The 23,205-nt window shown below is 32.3% G+C and overlaps 1 protein-coding gene across 2 annotated transcripts; it reads right to left on the reverse strand.

Annotated features, from left to right (window-relative positions):
- On the reverse strand, window positions 1-23,026 carry LOC130623880 (citron Rho-interacting kinase-like). Of its 2 annotated transcripts, none has more exons than XM_057439418.1 (42): window positions 22,613-23,026; window positions 18,671-18,762; window positions 17,838-18,260; window positions 17,104-17,310; window positions 16,813-16,966; window positions 16,154-16,343; window positions 15,830-16,073; window positions 15,232-15,359; window positions 14,851-14,959; window positions 14,579-14,632; window positions 14,252-14,359; window positions 13,556-13,645; window positions 13,180-13,215; window positions 12,996-13,097; window positions 12,783-12,878; window positions 12,070-12,186; window positions 11,881-11,993; window positions 11,210-11,363; window positions 10,761-10,814; window positions 10,180-10,269; window positions 9,827-9,877; window positions 9,639-9,701; window positions 8,807-8,923; window positions 8,363-8,472; window positions 8,068-8,151; window positions 7,449-7,584; window positions 6,916-7,020; window positions 6,426-6,692; window positions 5,983-6,151; window positions 5,384-5,597; window positions 5,167-5,255; window positions 4,853-5,048; window positions 4,205-4,290; window positions 3,645-3,931; window positions 3,222-3,302; window positions 2,787-3,074; window positions 2,515-2,607; window positions 2,307-2,415; window positions 1,682-1,813; window positions 1,509-1,589; window positions 1,301-1,385; window positions 1-804 (listed from the first exon to the last, which is right to left on the reverse strand). In XM_057439418.1, the coding sequence occupies exons 1-42, from the start codon at window positions 22,797-22,799 to the stop codon at window positions 360-362; spliced, it is 6,036 nt and encodes a 2,011-aa protein (XP_057295401.1). In that variant the 5' UTR covers window positions 22,800-23,026; the 3' UTR covers window positions 1-359. The 2 variants fall into 2 exon arrangements, with proteins under 2 accessions (XP_057295401.1, XP_057295402.1); XM_057439419.1 differs by having other exon boundaries at window positions 3,645-3,910; window positions 22,613-23,025.
- Window positions 23,027-23,205: the final 179 nt, after the last annotated feature.

Genomic DNA, 23,205 nt, shown 5'->3' on the forward strand with positions numbered 1-23,205 from the left:
TAAGGATAAATAACAATTCTTTTCATACAAAAATTATTTCTAACAAAAATTTCATTTTAAATTTTCATTTGCAAAAAAAAGACGACAAATGCGCTTTTTTCTTTCTTTCCTTCTTCTGCGGCAACGCAACCTCATAAATATGGCGGGAGAGTTATAAAATACATGTTGGTCACTACTTCGTACGGTTGCCAAAAATCTACAAAACACACGTTTTTTTTACGTCTGGACTAGTTTTTACATCGCTTCTACTTGTTTCGTTTGTCACTTAATGCAAAAGAAATCTGTAAGCCTCATCCTGTTTACACGAGATCTTCGGTTGCCGGTAACTCCCCATCTTACAAAACAGTGCTGGTGAAACGTTAATGGCCATCGTATTGCGATTTCCGATTGCCTTTAAAAAAACGAAAGGAAATCCTGTTTTTGTCTTTTTCCTGATTTCTTACATGGTCTTTTCGTTTTGAGCGAGGCGTCGTCGTCAGCTCTTTACCACCAATCGTATTTGACGTCTCTTCGTCTGAACATATCGAATGACTAGAAGAGGACTTCGATATAATAGGGTCGAGCGTTATCCCCGAATTCTCCAGAATCGCGTTCGCAACACTCGCACCAGATCCAGACGACATGGAGGACATACTTGACATGGTGGATGCATTGCGAGACAGATTATTATGCGTGATGTCAGCTTGGTAGGAAATTATTTCCAGTTTATTTTTCTGCGTGCTAGCCAACAGAATCGAACGACCGTTCAGTCCAGTTCCGAGAAAGCGAGGATCAGGAACATCGACGAATCTTCTTGGAATAGTGCTAAGAGTAAAAAAACGGCTTACATGTATACATTGGAGCTCAGGTCGGTTTACATTTAAGTCCGTAGTTGTTGTACAACATTTCTTGTAACACCTTGTTGCACATGTGTTTTAATAAATGGTAACGGCCACTGTTAACAAAAGTTACTAAACAATTTTCAAGGTAATGAAAACCGACCTTAAAATCGTGGTGTTCTTTACTATGATTTCAGCTTTGCTAAAGCTGCTTTTAACTGGTTGCAACAGGGTTGTCACTGGGTGCAACAGGGTTGTCACAAAGACAGAAAAACACAACATTTTAAAGACCATTCAGCAAAATTTCCTGATCATAAGTTAAAGTTTGATGCAACTTATTTTATATTCACGTGTAATCAATACCTAGGTTATGTTTTTTAATATTTCCCCTGATTTTTCCAGGTTTTTACATTTGCCTCGTAGTGGGGAGCAGCCTCTATAAATCACAACAGCACGTGTTATTATCTCGAAAATGTTTTTACCTGATATCAGACTTTAAGTCTGATGAAATTTCGCAAATTTCAATCGAAGCGAAATGTGTAATGTATAAATGTGGTTGATGGTACTCTAAAATAATAAATAAACAAATAATACGTGTATCATTTATAAAACTTATAAATACAAAAGCCATTTGTGTTAGATATAAAATTGTGTTAGCTGTCACGCTAAGACAAATTGTCATAAACCTACCGAAGGCTAAAGGAAGATGAGACCATTTCAAATCTCCTTTTCTTGAGCGACGACCTTGCCAGTCGACAAACACTCCGAATTCTAAAACAAATAAATAAACCGACACCGATTACTTAACAATAGCATTCTATAAAACATTAACAGTACATTTTAAGTTCAAAAATTTGACTCACCGTTATAACAGAGGAGAAATTCTTCTCGTTTAGCTCCTTTGCTAACGTTAAATACGGCTATTGGGAAGCTCTGTACTCGAGAACTACCAAATACCGCAAATGCTAAAGATGTATCGCTTGCATCAAGAAAATCTAAACAAAATAACAACCTATTTTGCATCTACTGTGAGAAGCCTTGAAAGAACAAGCAGAATATTTATCGTAAATAATATGATGAACGCTCCGGGCCCTAATTCAATTTTTGAGATTTTTAAGAGGCGTTGAAAAAACAATGGGCGTTTAATAAAAAAAAATTAAGATCTTAAACACAAATAAATTGTTTTAATGAGGAAAACGGTTTTGGAGCATTCACGGTGCTCTATTACCAGGTAACCCATGACTTCCAAGGGATTTGCGACAATTTTTAATTATTTTTTTGTCAGACAGCTTAAATACACAAAGAACTAACTGCTCAATTGCCACACAGACATTTAAACATTCTTAGAACACAAAATTAATGTTAATAGTCCTCCGGAAAGAGAAAATTTAAGAAAAGGTGTTAGCAACGCTTGAGTTTGTGAGAAAGGTTAATTCTCCGACATCTTCCTGACTAATTTTGCTTCTTCCATTAAATTGTAAAACTAACCTCTCTTTTGAAAGTTCTTCAAGTCAACAGAATAAAACTTATTGGTGCCGTAGATGACGGAGTTCATAGATAATAACAAACATGAACAAGAAGCTGTAGTTTCCACTTCCTAAAACAAAATCAGGAATTAACAACGACTGCAATGTCAACAAAAACAAAAACAACGACAGCAACAACAAAAACAACACCCCTAACTCGTTTGTATTACCTTCTTTAATACGAACGACTGCACCGTTTGGTTATACTTCAAAATGTACAATTTATGACCAGTAGCTGCGCATGCGTAGAATTCATTGTCTACCTAAAATAACGAAGACAAGAAAATCATACCAAATGTTGACAAGAAGAATTTTCAGTGTTCGCCTTTTTTAATGCTTCAAAAATTTACATAACGGTATAAACTCTTGTCAATGGCGACAATGCGTTAAATGAGTCAGGAACAACTTCACAAACAAAACAAAAGGAAAAACAGATTCTTACCTTTGCCACTGTAAACATGTGGCATGATTTGACCTTGTCGATTTGATGCGAAGAAATAGCAGATATAGATGAACCGGTGTGCAACTGCTTCAGTCGGTTTTCCAAATCTTTGATATTCATATAACAGAACAGACGTTCCTTACCGGCAATAACCAACACTAACTCAAGTTCCTTTATTAACGCGAGTTGGTAGACTGGACCGAGCCCAATAACCGGTACCGGCTTACTGGGACTACCTCGCCGTAAGGATACAACATAGAGTCCATCTTCTGCGCCAAGTATACTTCCCTGAGGAAGAAAAACGATTATTGATTAGCAGGCTTGTAAAAAGGTCAGGGTAAAAACAAGCACACATCAACAGTTTGTACAAAGGAAAAAACAAGCAAACTATCAAATCCACTGTAACAAACAAAGTCTATATGTAGAAATACATACTGATTCTGGCAACATGATTGCACAGTTAACATCGACAGGATTCGAGCCTTCTACACGAATAATAACATCAGTAACCATACCCTGAAAAAGTAAAATAATTGGTAATTAATTATCTTGAAAAAGAATAAGGCAAGAGGTTTTAGAGTTCTCCGTCACGTTGATACATTAGTGCTATTTTGCCCGTGCTAAGGGACGCACGAAATAATTATGCACAGAAGAGCAATTAAGGTTTATTTTTTATGATTCGTAAATCCTTCATGCTAAATATACACGAAATATCCTTGCACATTTTTCTATGATCCAACAACTATTTTAAATAATACTTTCTGTCAAACAAAATATGACATACAAACTCACTTTGCCACAACTTTCAGTCAGACGACAATAACAAATTTTTAAAAACAAAAGAAAGATATCACGTACATGGTCTTGCTTTTGAGTTCCTTTCTTCACTTCGTCAGAGATATATTCAAGACCAGCGACCCATTTTTGTTTATCAGAGAATGTTGGCGCTAAAAAGTAGAGCGTCCTTCTCGGCCATCCTAACGTGTACGGTAGCAACTCAATGGAGAAGATATATGGAACATCGTTGCTAGCTGCCCATATAAGCTCAGATGCTGGGATAGCTGGGTGAATGTTTAGCTCTCCATCTGTGATGTTTAGATCGATCTCATCGAACGGATCGAACTCTACACGAAAAGGTTGAACAACTACTAAGGCTATTTATCGTGAAGTGAAACAAACCACTTCATTTGGATGAAGCGATCTTATTCATTCGAACTGAGCAGCGTTTTAATAATGTTTCGAACCAATTCCTCAAGTTTGTTTTACCTCCATTTTATCTAATGAAATCTTCAGACTTTTCTAAATTCATTTGCAAGGACCCCTGTTGGTGTGGGGTTAAATTAAAAAAGGCATCACTCTAAAGACAGATACACTGCAGATTGCACTGGGTGTCAAGCACAAACTAAAACTCCACCTACCTATAGTGTTTTCATTGTCATAAATCGATAACTTCATATCAAACAATACCACCCATTTGCGCTCCCAGCTTTGTTTTGTGCCACTCCTATTAAAAAAACAACACGTTATAATAGGATAGGTTATAATAAAGGCTAAAAACACGGTAAGTTTAAACGGACCGTTTAGTTGTAAAAAAAAAACTTATAAGTTTAGTTGCAGGTAATACACACATATAAAATGTATAGTTTCTTAAAAACCTCTCTTTTCACAATGAGTACCAAAGAAAAAACACGTATATCTTTCGTCTTAAAACGAGAAAGAAAGCAAATATTAAAAAATTTTTTAGGCATTGTTGGTATTTTTGGGAATAAAATTCCTGGAATTCCCTTTATTTTTTCAGTTATTTTAGGCTGATTGCAACAAAGTTGCCAATTACCTCAAATATGTAAATTTGAACAGACTTTAAAAATTGATGCTAATTCTTTAAAAACAGCTAATTTAATACTTAGTAGTCTAATTGACCATTTAAACAAATTAGGTAATATTTTTCTTTCTTCTTAGCCGAACTTTGTAGTTAAAGTAGTTAAGCTTGTATGTTTTAAAATATAGCTGGTCACAAGACCTAAACATTATAGAAAGTTTAATAAAACACAAGTACACTGACTTACTTTCTGGGAAATTTTAGCCAACCCTCAATCTTTGGTAACTTTGCACCATCTGTCACGTCGATTGCAATTGAACCATCATCAAGAACCATAGATGAGCGGCTTAGGCCAGCAGCCAAATGCGGAAGAAGTGATTTTGGTACTCCGCACAAGTCTTGAAGTGATTGAGCGCATTTTGAATGACAAAGTATGTTACACACTAAAACAGTAATGTTCATGTTGTCAACATTTTTCATGCACGATGGATAGCTTTTTAGTGTGTTCCAGTGTGTCCTCTGTAACGTAATTAGGTCCTTGTATTGACTATGCAGACTTACCAGTGCATTTGGAGACAGTTTGCGCAAAAGGGACAGTGTTTAAACAAACTGGACATTTTATTGCACGCATGTTTAATGTTTGTTGTAAGCTAAAAGTAAGGGGAACACAATATCACGACATAAAACAAAATAAACGAAAGCAGCAACAGCAGCAGCGCCATAATAGAAACAAAAAGAACAAAAACAAACAATCAATCAAGCAACAATAATGACATACTGATGAGCCGTTTTCTTGGCCATTTGTTCCACAGGAACATTACCATTACCGCGCACTTCGTTCTCAGCCATTTGATAAATATCCGCTACGCTTGTTGAAGGCGATGCTTTACCGAAGATGGATCCACTTGATGTTTTGATCAAATCTTGTTTCTGACTTAACCGTGGTGTTGTAGGATTACTGGGTGAACGGAGATTGGCCTTCAGTTGTTGAACTATGAAAAAAATACCATGGAAAGCAAGAATAATACAAAGTCTGTGATGCCGTGTAGTTTGATTCATATTGCTTTCTGTTTGAAAATTCGAGTAAACACGTCAACTTTAAGGCTCGTAATCTTTTCACGCTTACACAGAATGTAAACATCACAAACTACCAATCGCCGATCAAAAATATTGCTTATATCTTCTCAAGACTTGACAGCTTCTTATAATTGTGTTTTTCATGTACAGACTATTACTACCCCGGAGTAAATCGCCTTTGATTGGTTACGTTTTTTGAGACATTTTATTAGTTATTTTTAATCACATGTTTAACCAATCTATATAAGACCGTATTATCCATTGGTCCAAAAAAGAAAACAAAAAATTTGAAAAACATACTTTCAGCTCTAAGCGTTGTTACTTCCTCTCTAGCTTTTTGTAATTGCAAGTGTAGTTGGAGATTCGCATTCTTCTCCCTTTCAAGTGATTTCTCAAGATCACGTGTCTTTCTCACGTCAGCCGGCGGAGCAGCTGGATGCTCTGCTGCTTTGTTTTTACCAACTTTAAACTAAATGTAAAATTCAGTACAAACAAAGTTAATTAACACCTGGTTCTCGCCTTATTTGTTATCCCGAACCATGAAAGCCGCAGCCTTTCCATGTCATTTAGGAATTATTCTAATGCATAAGAACTAGTACTAATGTTTCTCCCGGGAGGATTATACACTACTGCCAGATTAGCAAGAGAAGAGATATACTTCTCTCCTATCTTCCCTGTCCTTTTATACGTAAAGACACCTGACTACTCAGGAACTAAAATGTTGGCTACAACAAAAACAGTACCTTGGGCTTTTTGTTCGGTGCAAAGTTACGATCGTCAATCATAACTTTCTTTTGCAAGAAATCAATGAGTTTAGTTTGTTGTGCCAACGTGGATTCGAGTTTGATTTTCTCTTCAGCGTGGGCAAAAGCGTTTCTTTCGAGTTGATTCTGCAAACCTTCTTTCTCCATGACAATATCGTCACTACGCTCTTTCAGTTCTTCGATCTCTACTGTCAGGGCGAAGTTAGAAGAAGTTTGTTGTGCGCTTAGGTCCTCCAGTTGGGACATCTACGAAAAGCGAAAACGAAACATATTCGCTGGTTCAAAAGCTACACGTACTATATCCGCTAATTCGAACACGAAAGCGATCGAAAAAATGTGCGAATAATGCAACAAGAAGTTCGAATTGGCAGCATTCGAATTAGCGTATGTGTACTGTGCGAATCATCGTCATACAAGCACAACAAATTGAAGCTGTAGCAACACAGTAAAAGCTTTCAGCAACACTAACCTCTGCAATCAGCTTCTCAGTCTCCTCACTTTGTGTTGCTAGTTTACGTTCCAGATTTTTGATGGTGACAGAGTTCAAGTTATTTTTCTTCTCAGCACTTGATAACTAAACGGACGTCAAGAAATATTACATTATATTGCGGACCACAGATTAATTTCCTGCTCTTGCGCATGCAAAAACTTCTTTTAAAAATACCAGTTTTAATTTAATCAAGGATAAAGTTTTTTATTTGAGGGATAATTCACTTTTTTCCCCAAACATCCATTGTATCATAGGAAAACATACAATCAAGGCCAGTTTAAGAAAAACACAATCACTAGTTAGCTATTATTCGAATGAATACCCTTAAACATTTATTCTTCTTCCCACATCATTATTACCAAAAAAAGATAATAGCAAGTCACAAAGTGTACAACTGTTTTGCAAGCCACATTGTCAAAACACGTGCCTTCACAACAATACCACTAATTTCCTGGCTATCACAGTGAAATCTTTCATAACCAGACACAGGAAGAAAAAGCATCAAGACTTACAGAATTATTTGAATCTTGTAGTTTTTCATCTCGCTTTTTAATTTCTTCTTGCAATTCTTCAATTTTTTCTTCGAGTTCAGATTGCGAGGACGCAACACTATCTTCAATTGCACGTAATTTTTCTTCAGCTTTACTCCTTAAATACAATAAACTCAACATTAATGACTGATTCACATATTCTGCAATATGAATACATAACCTGATTGGTTAGAAACATGCTATCCAAGATACTTAGTGACATACGTGATGCACATATAAACTTGAAAAACACATATCCACTGATTCAGATACTGCCTAGCTGAAGATATTTTTATCATGTAGTCATTTGCCTTATTAACTCAAAATTTGAATTATATTTAGGTAGGAAAATGGTGATCCCTTTGTTTCTGAACTATCAGTTGGTATATGCAGTATAGCCTTTCGTTAAAATGCAACATCAGCACTCTTTATAGTATGTTACAAGTGAAAGATAAAAAAAGATCATGTTAACCATATGTTCGAACTGACAACATTTATGGTGCAACAATGAAAAGGGATTTTACATAAAATCTTTTCAAAGACACACTATCAGGAGAAGAAATATAATTAAAAAAATAATTTCACATAAAGAAATTCTTACTTTGTTTGTCGTTGCTGCTCAATTGTATTTAATGCATCAGTCAACTGTTGTTCTAATTTCTCTTGTGCTTGATATTGTTGCCGCCTGAAATACGCATTTTTTAGTTTAGTAAACATTGTAGGATGCTATTGAGGATTTTATATAATAATAAACATACTCTATGACAATAGGTTTGTACAACTGTAAGAAAAAATATCGAAAAACCTTTTGGAGAGAAACGGTTCAGATTTGGCTTAAACTACAAAAAAAATAAAAATCTACTAAATAATCATTCGTCAACACAAAAATAATTTACTTGACTGAGTTCCATTGACTTTCTCTATCTTGGTACTCGTCGTTCATCACTTCCAACTCTTCAACCTGTCCTTCCAACATGGTGCATGTTTGCTTCAGCATTTGTATAGTCTAAAAAAATAAAAAAAACAGTTTACTTTTCCCTATGGAAGATTAGTAAAAATGACTGGTTAAAGAAGTATGGTTAGGCTGTACTGGAAAGATTTTCATTGATTGGAAAGATTCTCATTGTCTGCTAAATTTAACTACTACAGAATTAGCTCTATCTAATCATAGGAAAATATTTCCTGGAGTACACAGCTACGATAAGTTTTTTGTGAATAATTACAACCCATAGTCTCTCTGTGGACACAAGCTTCCATTCTTATTCTCATATTTTTGACAAACTTTCTTCTGTTTCTTAAAAAATGAAAAAGCCTCGGTCAAACATTGACTCAAAACATACTAAATCTTGACTGTTTCCTTGGCGTTCTTTTTCATTTAACTCTTCTTGAATATGTTCTTTCTCCTTTCTTATTTTAGAAAGTTCTTCCACTGATTCTTGAAGTTTCTTTTCCATAACCTGAAAAAATAAAAAATTGAATAAATTTTTTTTAAATTGTTACAAATAAGACCTGTTCTAATAAAGTAGCCAGCAGCTTAATAAGAAGCTTTAATAACAGCTCTTGATTTATGTTCATAGTCAATTCAAATTTCATTAACTAATACATAATCTATTTACACTCCAAAACATGCACACCTCTAATTAACGGGAGAAAAATTGGCAAAACTAAGGACATATACCTTCTAAATTGCGAATTGGCTTATATTGGACAGTTTTATCGTCGCATAAAATAAAATTTATGCTAAAAGTCTCGCTAATTAGCAGACAGGGATAAAAACATTTATTTTTCATGTGACTTGTTGCATCAGAAAAGCACCTAACTACTTTTTTTCATCCACTCTATTACTTTCTGGTGTCCACAAAATATATTTTACCCGTATATCCAGCCCATACTCCTAAACTAAGCTGAATTGACCATGGGTCGCCTAGCTCATGTACTAAGAAGGATCTAGAAACTCGTTTCCTGTCAAAATGAAGAGGGGGGGGAGTCGTCAATTAGCATACAAAACGTGATCTAATTAGAGAATTGATTGTATATATAGTTTTTAGAAAAATATTAACAAAAACTCAACACAACATGTAAATAGTTAGGTTTGAACCCAACGACCCTGAATATCTTTTAATAGAATAATTTCAGTACATGTTAAAATAATGCTAAGAAATAGAGACCAACCTTTTTATCTGCTTTCAGATTTTCAACAGCTACTTTGGACTTCTGTAGTTTATTTTCAACTTCCTGAAAGATTTAACACACTCCATTCAATGAAAATTCAACCAAAACATTGGAAAAGCATGGAAAATAACAAGGTGTTGGAACTACGACAAAATTGTAGCATTTATGATCTATGACAAGATTGTTACCTGTAGTTTTTCAGAATCATCAGATTTTTCTTTGTGAGTCTCAAGTTCAGCCTATGAAGAAATAAGCATAATCATTTGCAAATATATAAATTTCAAATTATATTTGGTCAACAGCTATTGTTAATAAATAAAATACTTTTTCTAACAACTTTGTGTATATTTCAGTGTGATCAAGCCTCCAGAAGAACTAAACTTATGTCAAAAATATATTTCGAACATCAAACAAACCTGCTACAAAGATAAGGAGTCGGTTTAAAATGATATGTCATGCGTTCACCCAGCTACCTAATGTACCTGTCTATGTTATTATGAAACATGGTCACAATTTCTCAGCATGAACACAAAAGACCTACCTTTAGTTTCTCAATTTGAGCAGACAACTGTTCGCCATTTTTAATATTTACTGCTACAGCCTTTTGATATCTGTTACTTTCATCAGATGCCTGAACATACATTAAAAGAGAATTAAATTTGTTTTGGGAGAAATAAAACAGAGAAAAGATGAATTTTCAACCTTTTTGTTTTCTTTTGGGTTTTTTGGGAAGGGAAGGGGCGTTTTAACTAATTTTAATATCCTGCGAAATTTTAATAAGCGATGGCAAATAATAAGCAAATAAATAATGAGTAATAAGAGTGATAAGTGTAACTCAAATTCACGCGCCATTTTCAATTTCACATGAAAAAAGGATCTGCTCTTTTCTGACAAATAAATCACGTCACCAAACCTAAGTGCCATGTTCTTTTGAATTAACTGCAGCAAATTCAAAAATAACATTTCAAAATATTATTATGGCCGGAAATTCCTTAGAAACTAAAACAATTTTAAGGTGTACCAGACCGTTTATCATACTAATAATGCAGTAAAAGAAAAAATAAATCGTTTCAGGAATCGAGTTTATTGGAAATAAAAAACTGTACATAACTAAAAACATACCTTTGTTAAATCTGTATTTAATTTTTGGATAGTTGATTCATAACTTTCAGTGGTCTAAAGACAGCATAGACAGTTTTTAACAGTTGAGAATATAGTATGAGGAATCTTTATGTATAATTGTAGTGAAGCAGTATATCTTTTAAACAAATAAAATAGACATTGTGCAACGATGGAAACAAAGTTAAGAACAAAACTATTATTTGAAATTCCAAGAACAACATTTTATCCTGGAAAGGGCAGGTGTCACAGAAAAATAAAAAATAAACAATACTGGTGCTGATATTACACTTAGTTATTTTGAAGTTACAATGTTTCTGGCTGTTTTTTAATATAGATACAAGCAGTTGCAAATAAACCATGCAGAGAGTATTCTAAACTTTTTTAAAAGTTTTCTCTTTTTTAAATTAACTTTACATTTCAAGTTAATATATTTTTGAACATTATTTTACCTCTTCAAGTTGTGCACGCGCTTCATCAAGACGTTGCTTTGTTCTTGCATTTGTTTCATGACTGTCTTTCAATTCAGTTTTTAGTCTGTTTATTTCATTGTCTGATTTCAACTTCTCGGATGCTATTGTGCTCATTTTACGTGTTAACTGTAGCCTAATAAGATGCACAAATTAAAATTAAATGAAAAAAAAACATAGCAGGGTCCGCATTAGCAGGTCGCAATCTGCGAACAGAATTGTAGTTTTTGTCAATTATTTAGATAATGAAAATTTTAAATCCAATATTTACATTAATCTCTCCTTTCCCTTATTTTTATTTGCATTAGTTATGTGGCAGTGCCTATTCTTTTTTTTTATTGTTCCATTTGTTACAGTGAAAAAGAATTTGTGAGCAAACGTTTCGTTTCGAATTTGAATTCTGCATCGACAATATAGAGGAAGAAGAAACTTAAACTAAAATATATCTTCTTTCTCTTTCATACAAACTTCATCCTATAATTTTGATTAGTTCCAATTCACTGAGGCAATTTATCTGTATTTGAATAGGCGTTGACTTGATAACTCCGAACACTAATACTACAGTACAACAGATAATAATAAAACGCTGGCTGCCAACATAACATTAACAACTTAAATACTAAAGAACATTTTTCTAGAAACAAAAATCCAACCTTTCTTCTTGAACTTTCTCATCTAGCTCTTTCGCATTCATTTCTTTTGAATTCATTAAATCGTTGAGCTGTTTCTCTAAACTTTGACATGTGTTCTGCAAAGTGGTTATCATCTAAAATGGAATTTACGTATCAGTTTGCTGGTCATGCAATACAGCATTCTCACAATAACAGAAACTTGCAACTTACACTATCTTTTGTATTTAAATTATTATTTTTATCTTCATATTCTTCTTTAAGGGTTGTGTATTCAGTTTCGATTTTTTTATGTTCTTTTCGTGAAGTAGCAAGTTCTCTTTGAAGTTTCTAAGGAAGAAAAAACACAGTGGTCTACAAAAAGCAAAAAAGTTGATTTTTTACTTTGAGAGACTATTTACCTTTCGCATATATGTTGATTTTTATAATTGTTTTTATGTGTAAATCAGTGTACTTGAACTTAATAGTGGAACATGTCAATCTGGAGAAAGCATCAGGAAATTTAAAAGTCTATTTTTTTGAAAATGTCAGCAAGATTTTACCGATCCCTAAAACACACAAAGGATTCGAAATGCCGTTTTTGTGAGTCATTTTATAAAGAAAAGATTAAAATTGAGAATCTTATTTTTGTCATGAATCTTTTGTATCACCTATTTCTACAATGGTTGCTGCAAAAATTAACCATTAACAAGGGATCAATGGCAAGTGGCCTACTGTGCTTCCAGACAACAGCTGTAGGAATCTTTGTGAACTGACTTTATCATATTTTTAATTAAATGCTTTGTGCATGACCAGCAAAGCTTAACTACCTACCTAAGGATACTTACACATGTACTCCTAACTTACCTGTCTGGTATTTTTAGTCTTATTTTTGAATTTTTAGATGGAATGTATGAAATACTCATGAATATGAATATAAAACTCACCTCAATTTTCCTTTCTACTTGTGCTTTTAAATCTTCACCAAATTCTACCAAATTATCATATCTATTTTGCGCTTCTTGTAGATCCTCTTTTAATGTCTAATGGAAAATAACAACAATATTTTTCAACTGAAATATTTTAGAGTAAAGAAGTATGCTTAAAAACACTTATTTGTTGCTATTGAACAAAACAAAACAAAACAAACAAAAACCAACCTTGGTTTCTGCTTCCAATTCAGTCACTCTTTGTGTTTTGTCAGACAAATTGCTCTGTAAGGATTCAATAGTCTTGCCTGATTCAGTATCCTTTTTTTGGTTCTAAATATAACAGTACTCAGCATAAACATATAAAATTTATAAAAAAATAAAAATTTAACAGTAAAAAAAAAAAACAGTTTACCTCTGCCTCAACATTTTTATACTGGCTCTCAAATCCCTAAATGTGAAATATAACAATTGGTTGAAGAGTGTTGTAAACTGCTTGTCACAATAAAAAATATTGCATTAAAATTATGAAAAAAGTATTCACAAAACAAGTAAAGCTGAAAGTCACCATTGTTTTACCACATTTACTTTTTGTTACTTAGATGTTTTATCCAATAGGGTCTAATCAATGGTTTTAATATTTTTATCAAGAACTGCATGTCATAAGCATATGGAGAAATAACTCAAAACTCTTCCATTTTTTACACCAAAGGAAAAAACATTAACTGAAATCATGCATGACATCATAAATTTTGTTCTCTATTAAAAACAATGGGCTAGGTGTACAGTACCTTCAATTCTATCATTTCTTTTTCCATATCTTCTTTTTCTCGCTCAACTTTACTTAACTGTTCAGTCAGTTCTTGTTCAGACTGAACAGCCTATAAAACAGTGAGAATAACATCTTGCATTCAAAAAAGAATCTGTAGTGATGACACTTTATATTATTTTATACCACATTACATTTACTCTGCTCAACTAGGAGCTAATCACTGCAAATGCACACATCTTTGTTTAAAAGAAACCCGCTTAAAAAAAACTAGAGGCTGGAGCTTCCAATGAATAAGAAACTTTTAGTACTGGATTAAAAACTTGAGAAACAAATAAAAGTAATTTTCCATGAAATATATTTTCATAAGCTCTTTATAAATAGACTTGTGTGATTTAATAACGTTAAGAGATAATTTCAATTTAGGGAACTAAATAAGATCGCTAAAAAATTTAGAAACTGCCAGTACTAGAGCCTTTAATCGCCAATAAATAATGCATCCCTTGCAATAGGCACACTCCATTACAATGAAGCACGGTAAAGCAGAACTTTTTGGGGGGAGCAATAAAGAGGGACTTTTTTACACAATTTTGTTAACATTTATTTGTCTGATATACTTTTAATCTCTGTTTTTAAGTTAAATGATCTTAAAATAGAAATACATACATAGCAAAATAGTGCTAAAAAATTTGTACAGGTATTTAATAATAAAACATACTTTTGCCAATTTCTCTTGAAATTGCTTGATTCTATTTTCATTGTCTGTTGTAACCTTCTGCAGTTTTTGCTGCAGCTCAGAAACGTTAGCTTTTGTATCTTCATTCACCTATGCACAAGAAAAATAATGAAACTTAAAAGATTTTTTTTAATCTTTTTGAGAGATCATAATTTCATTATTCATGCAAAAACTGGACAAACCAGTTCAATATCAGATTGGCCAGAAACTGTTTATCTTTTGTTTGACCGACAAATACATGGTGTTCAACATCATAAAATATTTTATAAACTACGCAATTTTATCCAACAACTGCAGTGCAAAAAATACCTTGGCTAATTTAGCTTGTAAATCACTGATGCGAGTCTTTGAGTCTTCTGTTTGCTAAAAAACAAACAAATGATGCATTTTCAATAGTTTAACACAATACAAACAACTACAGCTCTTATACTATGGTTTCAAGCCATACTTTTTAGTCCTAATTTAAACCAATAACGAGTTTCTTTCTACATTTACAAAAAATATTACAGAACGTAACCTTAAACAAGAATCGATCTTTACTTCGTTTGAGGTCACAGACAATTATGGACTTGACAACTTACTTTTTGATAATTGCTAACTTCTATTTCTAATTGTTGAGCTTTTTTAGTGATGTTTGATTTATCCTTTTCTAGTTGATTAATAAACTTTTGCTGCTCTTCGAGTGAGGACCTAAAAATTATCAGTCAAAAAAAACTTTGCTTAAATGTTTACCTCATTTCTTCTTACGATTCTTTAAAGGTGATAAGAAAATATAGCTTAATCGTACGAAAATCTCAAGGTTTAGGTATCCAAAAGTAATTATTTGTCAAAGTCTGTTCAATCAAGTGCTATAAAACCGAGATCACTTTGTCCTTTACAAAATAAAGGCTCTGGCAAAAAAGTAGCTATAAAAATAATTAAATACAAGAGTTGTGACAACAAAAGAAAAGGATTGGACATACTTTATTTGCTCATTGCGCTGTTCTTCAGCCTTTTTACTTCCACTGAGAAGTTCTTTTTTCAAGGACGTGATTTCCTTTTCTGACTTTTCTCTTTTTCCTTTCTCCTCTTCTAGATCTCTTTTCAGATCCTACATTTAAAGAGTAAAGGTTTAAATCTAACTAGTACCAAACAAGCCTGAGTTGATGAACTTTTAAATAAAGTGTAGCCATTTTTTGTTGGTAGGTACAGGAATGCCTTTTGTGACAAACTGTGGCAATATTTAGGCTTTACTGCAATTTTTAAATCTTATAACCATTATATTGCAATGTAGGATAAATTTATATTGCTCTTTAATATTGACTTACATGTTTAGTAAAACCTACAATTTTAGACAGTTGTCTGGCTTCCCTATAGCAGATACAAGTGTGACATCCAACCCTGTAAATATCACTTTCATCTGTTTTCGTTTTTATCCACATTACTTACAGGTAATTCTGAACTTAATTCATTTGGTGCCACATATGTATGTATAGGTTACAAAATGGATGACACACAACAAGACAAACAACAACAACAATGACAAAAAAGGAGAGGAATATGCGCATATATTACAAATACCTTTCGCTCTGTTTCATACAATGCTTTTTCATTTTCCAGTTCATCACGCTCACTTTGTAACTTTAAAATTGATTTAGATTTATCATCCAAAGAAGACTTTAATTCCTTGTTTTTCTTTTGTTCCTTTTCCAAACTAGTTTTCAGAATTTGCAGCTCAGGATTAGGCGTACTTTTGATTGAGTCACGAGACTTTACTGATGATGTCTTTGGAAGTGTACCACATGGTGTTCCGGGATCGTTGATTCTACAAACAGATCAGCAGCTGTTAGTAACATGTTCTTAAAGGTAACACATTTTGATAGTAAATAATACGGCATAGCTTACGTTTCATTCAGTGATGCTAATGTTAATTGCTTAGTAAATGTAAAACCAATGAACGGTAAATCTTTGCCTAAAAACCCTTTCTTCTGTTCCATAAAATCATTTATTCTAGGACCACTATTTTCTGTTTCAAAATCATCAAAGTTTGACGTATCGTCTTCTCTAGCAATCGTAGGCACATATGGTGGGACAGCTAAAAGGTAACATATTTTGCAGTCAATAGAAAGACACGAAAAAAACCCCGTAGAAACATTAAAAAAGATCATTAAAATAATATTTTAAGGAAAGGGGGACTATGTTTAGTAAGGGAAGCAGTGATAATAAAATTACAAGGTGAAAGAAATAAACACAGGTGGCTACAACCACACATCTATTTTTTTATATGAAAATATAGGTGAAGGCCATATTAGAAAACGTTTTAAAAATTTTAGCAGGATCTAAATGCAGCAATGGTAAAAAAAAGAATATAAACACAAATATTTAACAAAGCATTTTTAAACATTTGAAAATTCAAAATCTGAATCTCAGACCGTATGAAATCATCATCCTAAAAGCATTATTTATCTCTCTGCATCAGCTCTTAAAAAGGGAATTTTTACCATAAAAATAGCAATGCACACTATCTTAAGCACCAGGTTTCTATTAACAAAATTAAAACTAACCATCTTGTAATGTTGTCCAGTCAAGACCAGTAAAAAAATTATGTTTTGCAAGATCAGCATAGCCAATGCGATTTTTTTGGTCTGTAAGTAACGACCTGATTAAACCTTTGGCATTATCAGTTAATGGTTGATCATCAGGGAATTGCAAAGAATTCTAAATATAAGCCAATAAAAATTTGTTTGTTAGGCTCAGCATAAATAACCATAAAGGATTGTATACAAGGGCATTTTATTTAAGGGAATTTCATTTAGCATGCAAAATTTCGGAATTTTGCTTTACTTTTCTCTTACCTTAAAGTTCATAATCTGACTATATACTACAACCACAGAATCAGCTTGAAATGGTGTATTTCCCACCATCATTTCGTAAGCCACAACCCCAAGTGACCACCAATCACATTCTATTCCATATTTTCCACCTCCACCAGAACCATCCATACTCATTAATACTTCAGGTGCAATATATTCTGGAGTTCCTACTGGCATTTTGCTGACAACCTAAAACATAGACAAGTGTTGACAGAACAGAACAGCACAAAATTTTATTTTATTAAAAATCACAGCAGGTTAATCATTATACAACATCTTTATACCAATCATTACAAAATACAACAAAGGTAGCACTTAAATGAAATGCAGCGAGTTTACACAAGCTTTTACTTCCCCTAATGTGAAGTAAAATTTCAGGCTACTGCCATATCTTACATAGATCCATATGATAACTGCACATCCCTTAACAGGCCTAAAATAACTGATGACAAAAAATGTCAAAATTAACAATTGCTTAAATATGACATCATAATTTATGCAGCATAATTGAATCTGAAATTCTTTAAATGTAAATATCTTAGGAACATAAAATTTTTTTTAAAAATTTTAAAGAATTTTACACAACTTTTTAAGCTCTATAATTAAGTTCAACACACCTCGGGTTCACTTTAACACTCACACCATGTTTTTAATAAGCACTCCTTAAAAACACGATAATTATATTTTTACGTCTGATCAAACGTTAAAAAACTTACCATCTTTGCGGAGGACAATTTAGCTGAACTACCAAAATCGGCTAACTTTATATGCCCAACACGATCTATTAAAACATTCTCTGGTTTTATATCTCTATGTACATAGCCAAGAGCATGCACTGTATGAATTGCCATAATCATTTCAGCTAAATAAAACTTTGCAATGTCTTCTTCAAATATATCATCATACTTTGCTAGTAACGATAGAAGATCTCCACCAGGGTGAAAATCCATTACTAAGTAAAGTGATTCAAAGTCTTGAAATGCATATTGTAAAGATGTGATCCACGGATTATTTGCAAATGCCATTATATCTCGTTCTTCTTCAAAAAAAGCTACGTTATCCTGGGACAGAGTTTCAGATTTTTTAAGTACTTTCATTGCATAAACATTCCCAGTAACTTTCTCTCTAACAACATGCACCTAAAACCAGAAAAAAAGATTATTAAGCTAAATAAGGAAAGGCTGTACTCCAAATAAAACTTGTTTGCTACCATTATGATAAGAATTTTATCAGTGGACATATAAAAATCACTTTAAGAGTTTATCTAAATAAAGTTTGGTGTTAGTGCTTAACTTTCTTTTTTTATATTGACACTCAGTAGACTTGTTAAAAAGTGGGCAAGAAAATCCACTTTAAACATTTTGAATCAGGAAAAACACTGGTGCCAAATAAAAAATAGCTATATGAACATAATAATGTAATCACCACTGAGTTCCCACTCTCTAATGTCGAGTTTTTATTTTAGCATTCTGAAAATCACATCTTCAATAATAACACAATATAACAACACTGAATAATAAAATTATTTGTCAAAAACTATACATCTTACCTCACCAAAATGGCCCCGACCAATAGTTTTTCTAATTTCAAAGTCTGACTTTTTTAGACGAAGCTTTGCAATTTCAGATATCAGCGGCTTAACTAAAAACAATATAAAATGGCAGATATAGGTGAATATTTATCATAGCACATCCGTATTTCATTCTCAACAGAGAATAAAGAGAATAAAATGGCAGGCTATATTTGTGAAAATTGTTTGATAACAAAATGTGCAAAAAGATCATAACTCACATCAGCCAAATTTTAGATCGTTTAATTTTTAATTTTTTTTCAGGTTTAATGTGAAGCAAGGTTTAGGTGTTTGGTTTAGGTAGCAAACTTTTGTTGCCTTACCTTTTTTACTGTAAGATAGCTTTTTAATTAAAGCAAACAAAACCACGAAGAGGCAAACAATCAAAGAACAAATACAAAAAATAGCAGCATAGTGGTGGTGGATAAGCCATGGTTTATAAACGAGAGAATAAATCAAATAAAAAGGTAAAATATTTTATTGTAAGCTATACTCATAGCAGTGGTAAGGCCCACTTTATAACCACTAGGCCACACACCACTTGGTTTGTGTTTACATAATTTATGTATGTCATTGTGTTTTTGTGATAGATTTCTGCTTGGCATGCTTAAATGACATGCTCAGCATTATATATAATTTTTTTGGCTGGAGGCATTAAAATTTACTTAAAAATGCTAGTGTGGTGGGAAAGTAAGTTTTAGAAACATTATAACTGCTACAGCTTGAAGACTTTTTAAATGGTACTTTTTAAAGGTATTCAGGTTTTACTTGGAATAAGTGTTAAAACTACAAAGTTTTCTGGTTGGCTCTCAATATGGCATATAACATTTAGATTTCTTATTATGCAAATTAGTCAATGGAAAATGTTTTTACAAATATTATCTGATCATTCTTTTCACAAAAATTAATTTGAGTTTTAATTAAACAAAATACTTATTCTTATTCTTCCCAGCAAATTGCATTACTCTCTTTTTTCTGTCTGAGATTTTTAAAATAATTAAATTGTAGATAACTTTATCATTATGGGAATAAATCTTATATTATTTTTTTGTTTCATATAGATTCGGAGGATGCCTTGATCACTAAGACACACAGGAACATCGTGAACCCCTAAAAAGCTTGTGTATTTAGAACATAAATCTTACTTTTGTCGGTTTGTAAATTTAAAACTAACTATAAATTGAAAATTTTGAATCTCCAAAACTGATTGAATTAATATATAGTAAGGAATAAAACTTACTCTGTAAACAGACAAGTTATAACTAGAATCAAAGTTTGATATGAAAGCTAAAAAAAGACATTATCAACTGGTTTCTGTTGTATATAACATTTTTAGTCTTTTTTAACTGCCAGCACATCACCAAATTAGGTTAATGTTCCAGATAAATTCAAGAGTTAAAGAAGGAAAAATAATTAAAAAGAATATTTTAAATCTCAGAAATGTGCTCCATAGTAAACAATACAAAATGGATACCAAAAATTGCATGAATGTTATGTTAATAGAAACTTTATTTATTAACAATTACTTACAAAAATCACATGTAAAGATGGTTAATTTTATGAAACTGTTTAAAAAATACACCAATGATGTAATATATAAAAATATATATCCACAATGTATCATATATAATTACATTGTTTAACAATCAACATTTTACAGAGATATCATCTGTGTTTAAAATAAATATCACCTAAAAGGGGTTTATTTACGCAAGTTATATTTTTTAGTTTATACTTTTACGTATTTTACCACCAGACAAATATTGCAGAAATTTTGATAACTAAATATTGCCAATTTAAGGCATTCATGATAATACTACTGTCGAACTATGCCCATAGACCTAGCATTGCAAACTCACTGTTCAGTTTCATTAAACAACAGGGACACAGTAAAATACTTTGTTTGTTATGTGTATAATGATGTCTTTTGATGCACGAGGGCTAAATTTAGCTGTGGGTATTGAAAAATGAAAAATTCATTTCGGCCCTAAGATTCTGGCAAGATGGCTAATTTTTAGTCAAAGAATTGTTTTGGTTAAAAACATCATTTTTTTTACTTTTTAAGATTTTTCACATGCAAAATTTTTTGGGTTAGCGAGATTTTCATTATAGGTCAATTAGGCAAACTATAATCTCCTTTGCAAGTAACTGGAGAAGTCTAGGTAATATTATTTTGTAATACATTTTTTGCCATTACTGTTTTTGTTCAGAACTGGTTTAAAATTTCTACTAGGTCTAAATTGCGAACATTCCCGTATTGTAAACAATACAATGCACACTGTGCTAAAATTTGGTGTCTCAAAAGTATATAAGAAGTTCAATTGCTTTATGACAAAAACATATGTTAATGTAAATAAACAATATTTTCTTTTACAACACAAAATTAAATATGCAATAAAAAGAAAGTGTTATGTAAATTCCTAAAATTTTTAACATCATGAATAATACATAAAATTATGTTTAGTTTGTCTTTTACCAAATTTTGTGCATATTTTTTACAGAATCGGAAAATATCCCAGGCATCAGATTATATTTAATAACAGTAATTATTTAACAAACATAAACATAAAATGGTAGTGTTATTAAAGTATTTAAAAACAGTGTAATTTGTTACAGGATTAGCCATTTGCACATTTTTTAATCCCTTACTTTAATGAAAGCATCTTTAATTCACACAGTTTTCAAAAAAAAATAAACAAATATTTCACAGTAAGATTTTTACACATAAACTGTGAAAAATATGAGTATGTCAAACTTTGTGCATTTATCTAACTCAAGGCAGAAAATATGTTCTGTTTATTTTAACTGGCAATAGGATACAGAAAATTCGATCATGTTAAGCCATCATCTAAAATATCTGGCCCTAACTCCTTACAAAAATAAGTTAGTCAATTGGTTAATTTTTTTTCATGAAATTTCCAAAAAGGAAAGTTAAATTTATTACCAGGACCATGAGAACCAAGCTTCACTTAACTTTGTCTCCAGAGATTTTCTGTGTTAAAGAAGTGTTAAGAGACTTCCTTCATCATAAGCATAGAATAAGATAATAGAATAGGATAAGTTTTAGCTAGCAGAAAATTGTCTCAGTTAATTCTTAAAATATTCAAAGAACTGGTTATATACATTGATAAGTACGGAAATTCAAAAATTTCCACTCCAAACCTGATGGAAATCACTAGCACAGTTAAACTTTAAAATTCCACCTTAAAAAGTATTTAGCATTTGATATGATTTCTATGACGCTTTGATCAACAATGCAATGTCTTCTTTCTTTAAGATAAAAACCGTAGCATCATAACAATCATAGTTATTGTATCATTGTCGCTATCATAGCATTGAAAAAATCGTAGCAAAATTTTCGAAACTTAAAGATTATACCAAGAGTATAAGATCATTTGTGGTTGTTGTGTGTATTATTACTATAGCTAGCTATACATATGGCTTGAAAAAGTTTGTTTGTATACCCTCCCTTCCCCAGGCTCACAAATTCTTTAATTTCTGACACATTTTTGAGATCTCCCTGATTTTCAGAGTTTATTTATGCATAATTTAGCATATTAAAACTATAATTTGGACTTAAACATTAGATATTTATATAAAAATAAATAGGGATATAGCTCAGTTGGTTACAGCCTTCCTATATCCTTACATAAGTTTGTTATCTAGTTGGCAAAAACCTTGAAGCATTTCGTGGCTCCAATGAGGGATTTAAATACTTTAAAACCGCCTTCTCTGTGGATCCTTTTTTTAGGAAACAAAATTGACGGCTAGCTCTAGCTAGCTACATACCCTCTCAAAATTAAAGAGGCTAACCACAAAAAATGATACACAAAAGACACAAACAAGAGTAATAAATATGTAACTGGCTAGCTAACAAAACTATGCAAAAATATGTTACAGTAGAGTATGCTTGCAACTTACACTTTTTCACGTATGTTGCGATGTTCTTATCTTTCATCATAAATTCAGTACTGCATTCATTGTATAAACCCATAAACGCATCTAACAATGTCTCTTTATCCAAAAGTGGTACCTTTTTTCCTGAGGTTTTTCCGGTCAACAGTTGGTTTAACCGAGTTATACGGCTTGAAACACCTTCCAGCGCCATGTTTTCAAAGTTTAAAATGAACTATAGCAAGAGTCTAGCTAGCTATATATCAATGTTATCGTTAACGTCATTTATACTTCAAACTACATAAAAATAATATCATGGCCTTTTTACATGAACAAAATCCTAAAAAAAATACTTCGTTTGTATATCAAACAACTAAGCTAAGGTTGTAGAGGATCCCAGCTATTACATTAGCTCGACAAAACTGCCATTTTGTAAACCTCTAAAAAATAAAACTGTCCCGCAAATGCGACATTAGGCACAAAATATGTATAGCTGTATTTTACTGACTTAGAAAAAATAAACAAGATTTAACCCGAGACCCGCATAACTTGCGTCTGTAAATTAAACATATTTTCAAAAACACCATAAATCCATTCTCTGATTGGTTCTTTCCGGATTT

This window comes from Hydractinia symbiolongicarpus, chromosome 13 (genome assembly GCF_029227915.1).
Source record: "Hydractinia symbiolongicarpus strain clone_291-10 chromosome 13, HSymV2.1, whole genome shotgun sequence".
Classification (NCBI taxonomy): domain Eukaryota; kingdom Metazoa; phylum Cnidaria; class Hydrozoa; order Anthoathecata; family Hydractiniidae; genus Hydractinia; species Hydractinia symbiolongicarpus.

Coding starts and splice junctions, on each gene's coding strand:
- LOC130623880 (XM_057439418.1), bottom strand. CDS start 22,799: ATGGCGCTGGAAGGTGTTTCAAGCCGTATAACTCGGTTAAACCAACTG. Junction 14,360..14,578: donor TACAAGCTAAATTAGCCAAG/GTATTTTTTGCA, acceptor TCTTGTGCATAG/GTGAATGAAGATACAAAAGC. Junction 5,598..5,982: donor AACAACGCTTAGAGCTGAAA/GTATGTTTTTCA, acceptor TTTTTTTCATAG/TTCAACAACTGAAGGCCAAT.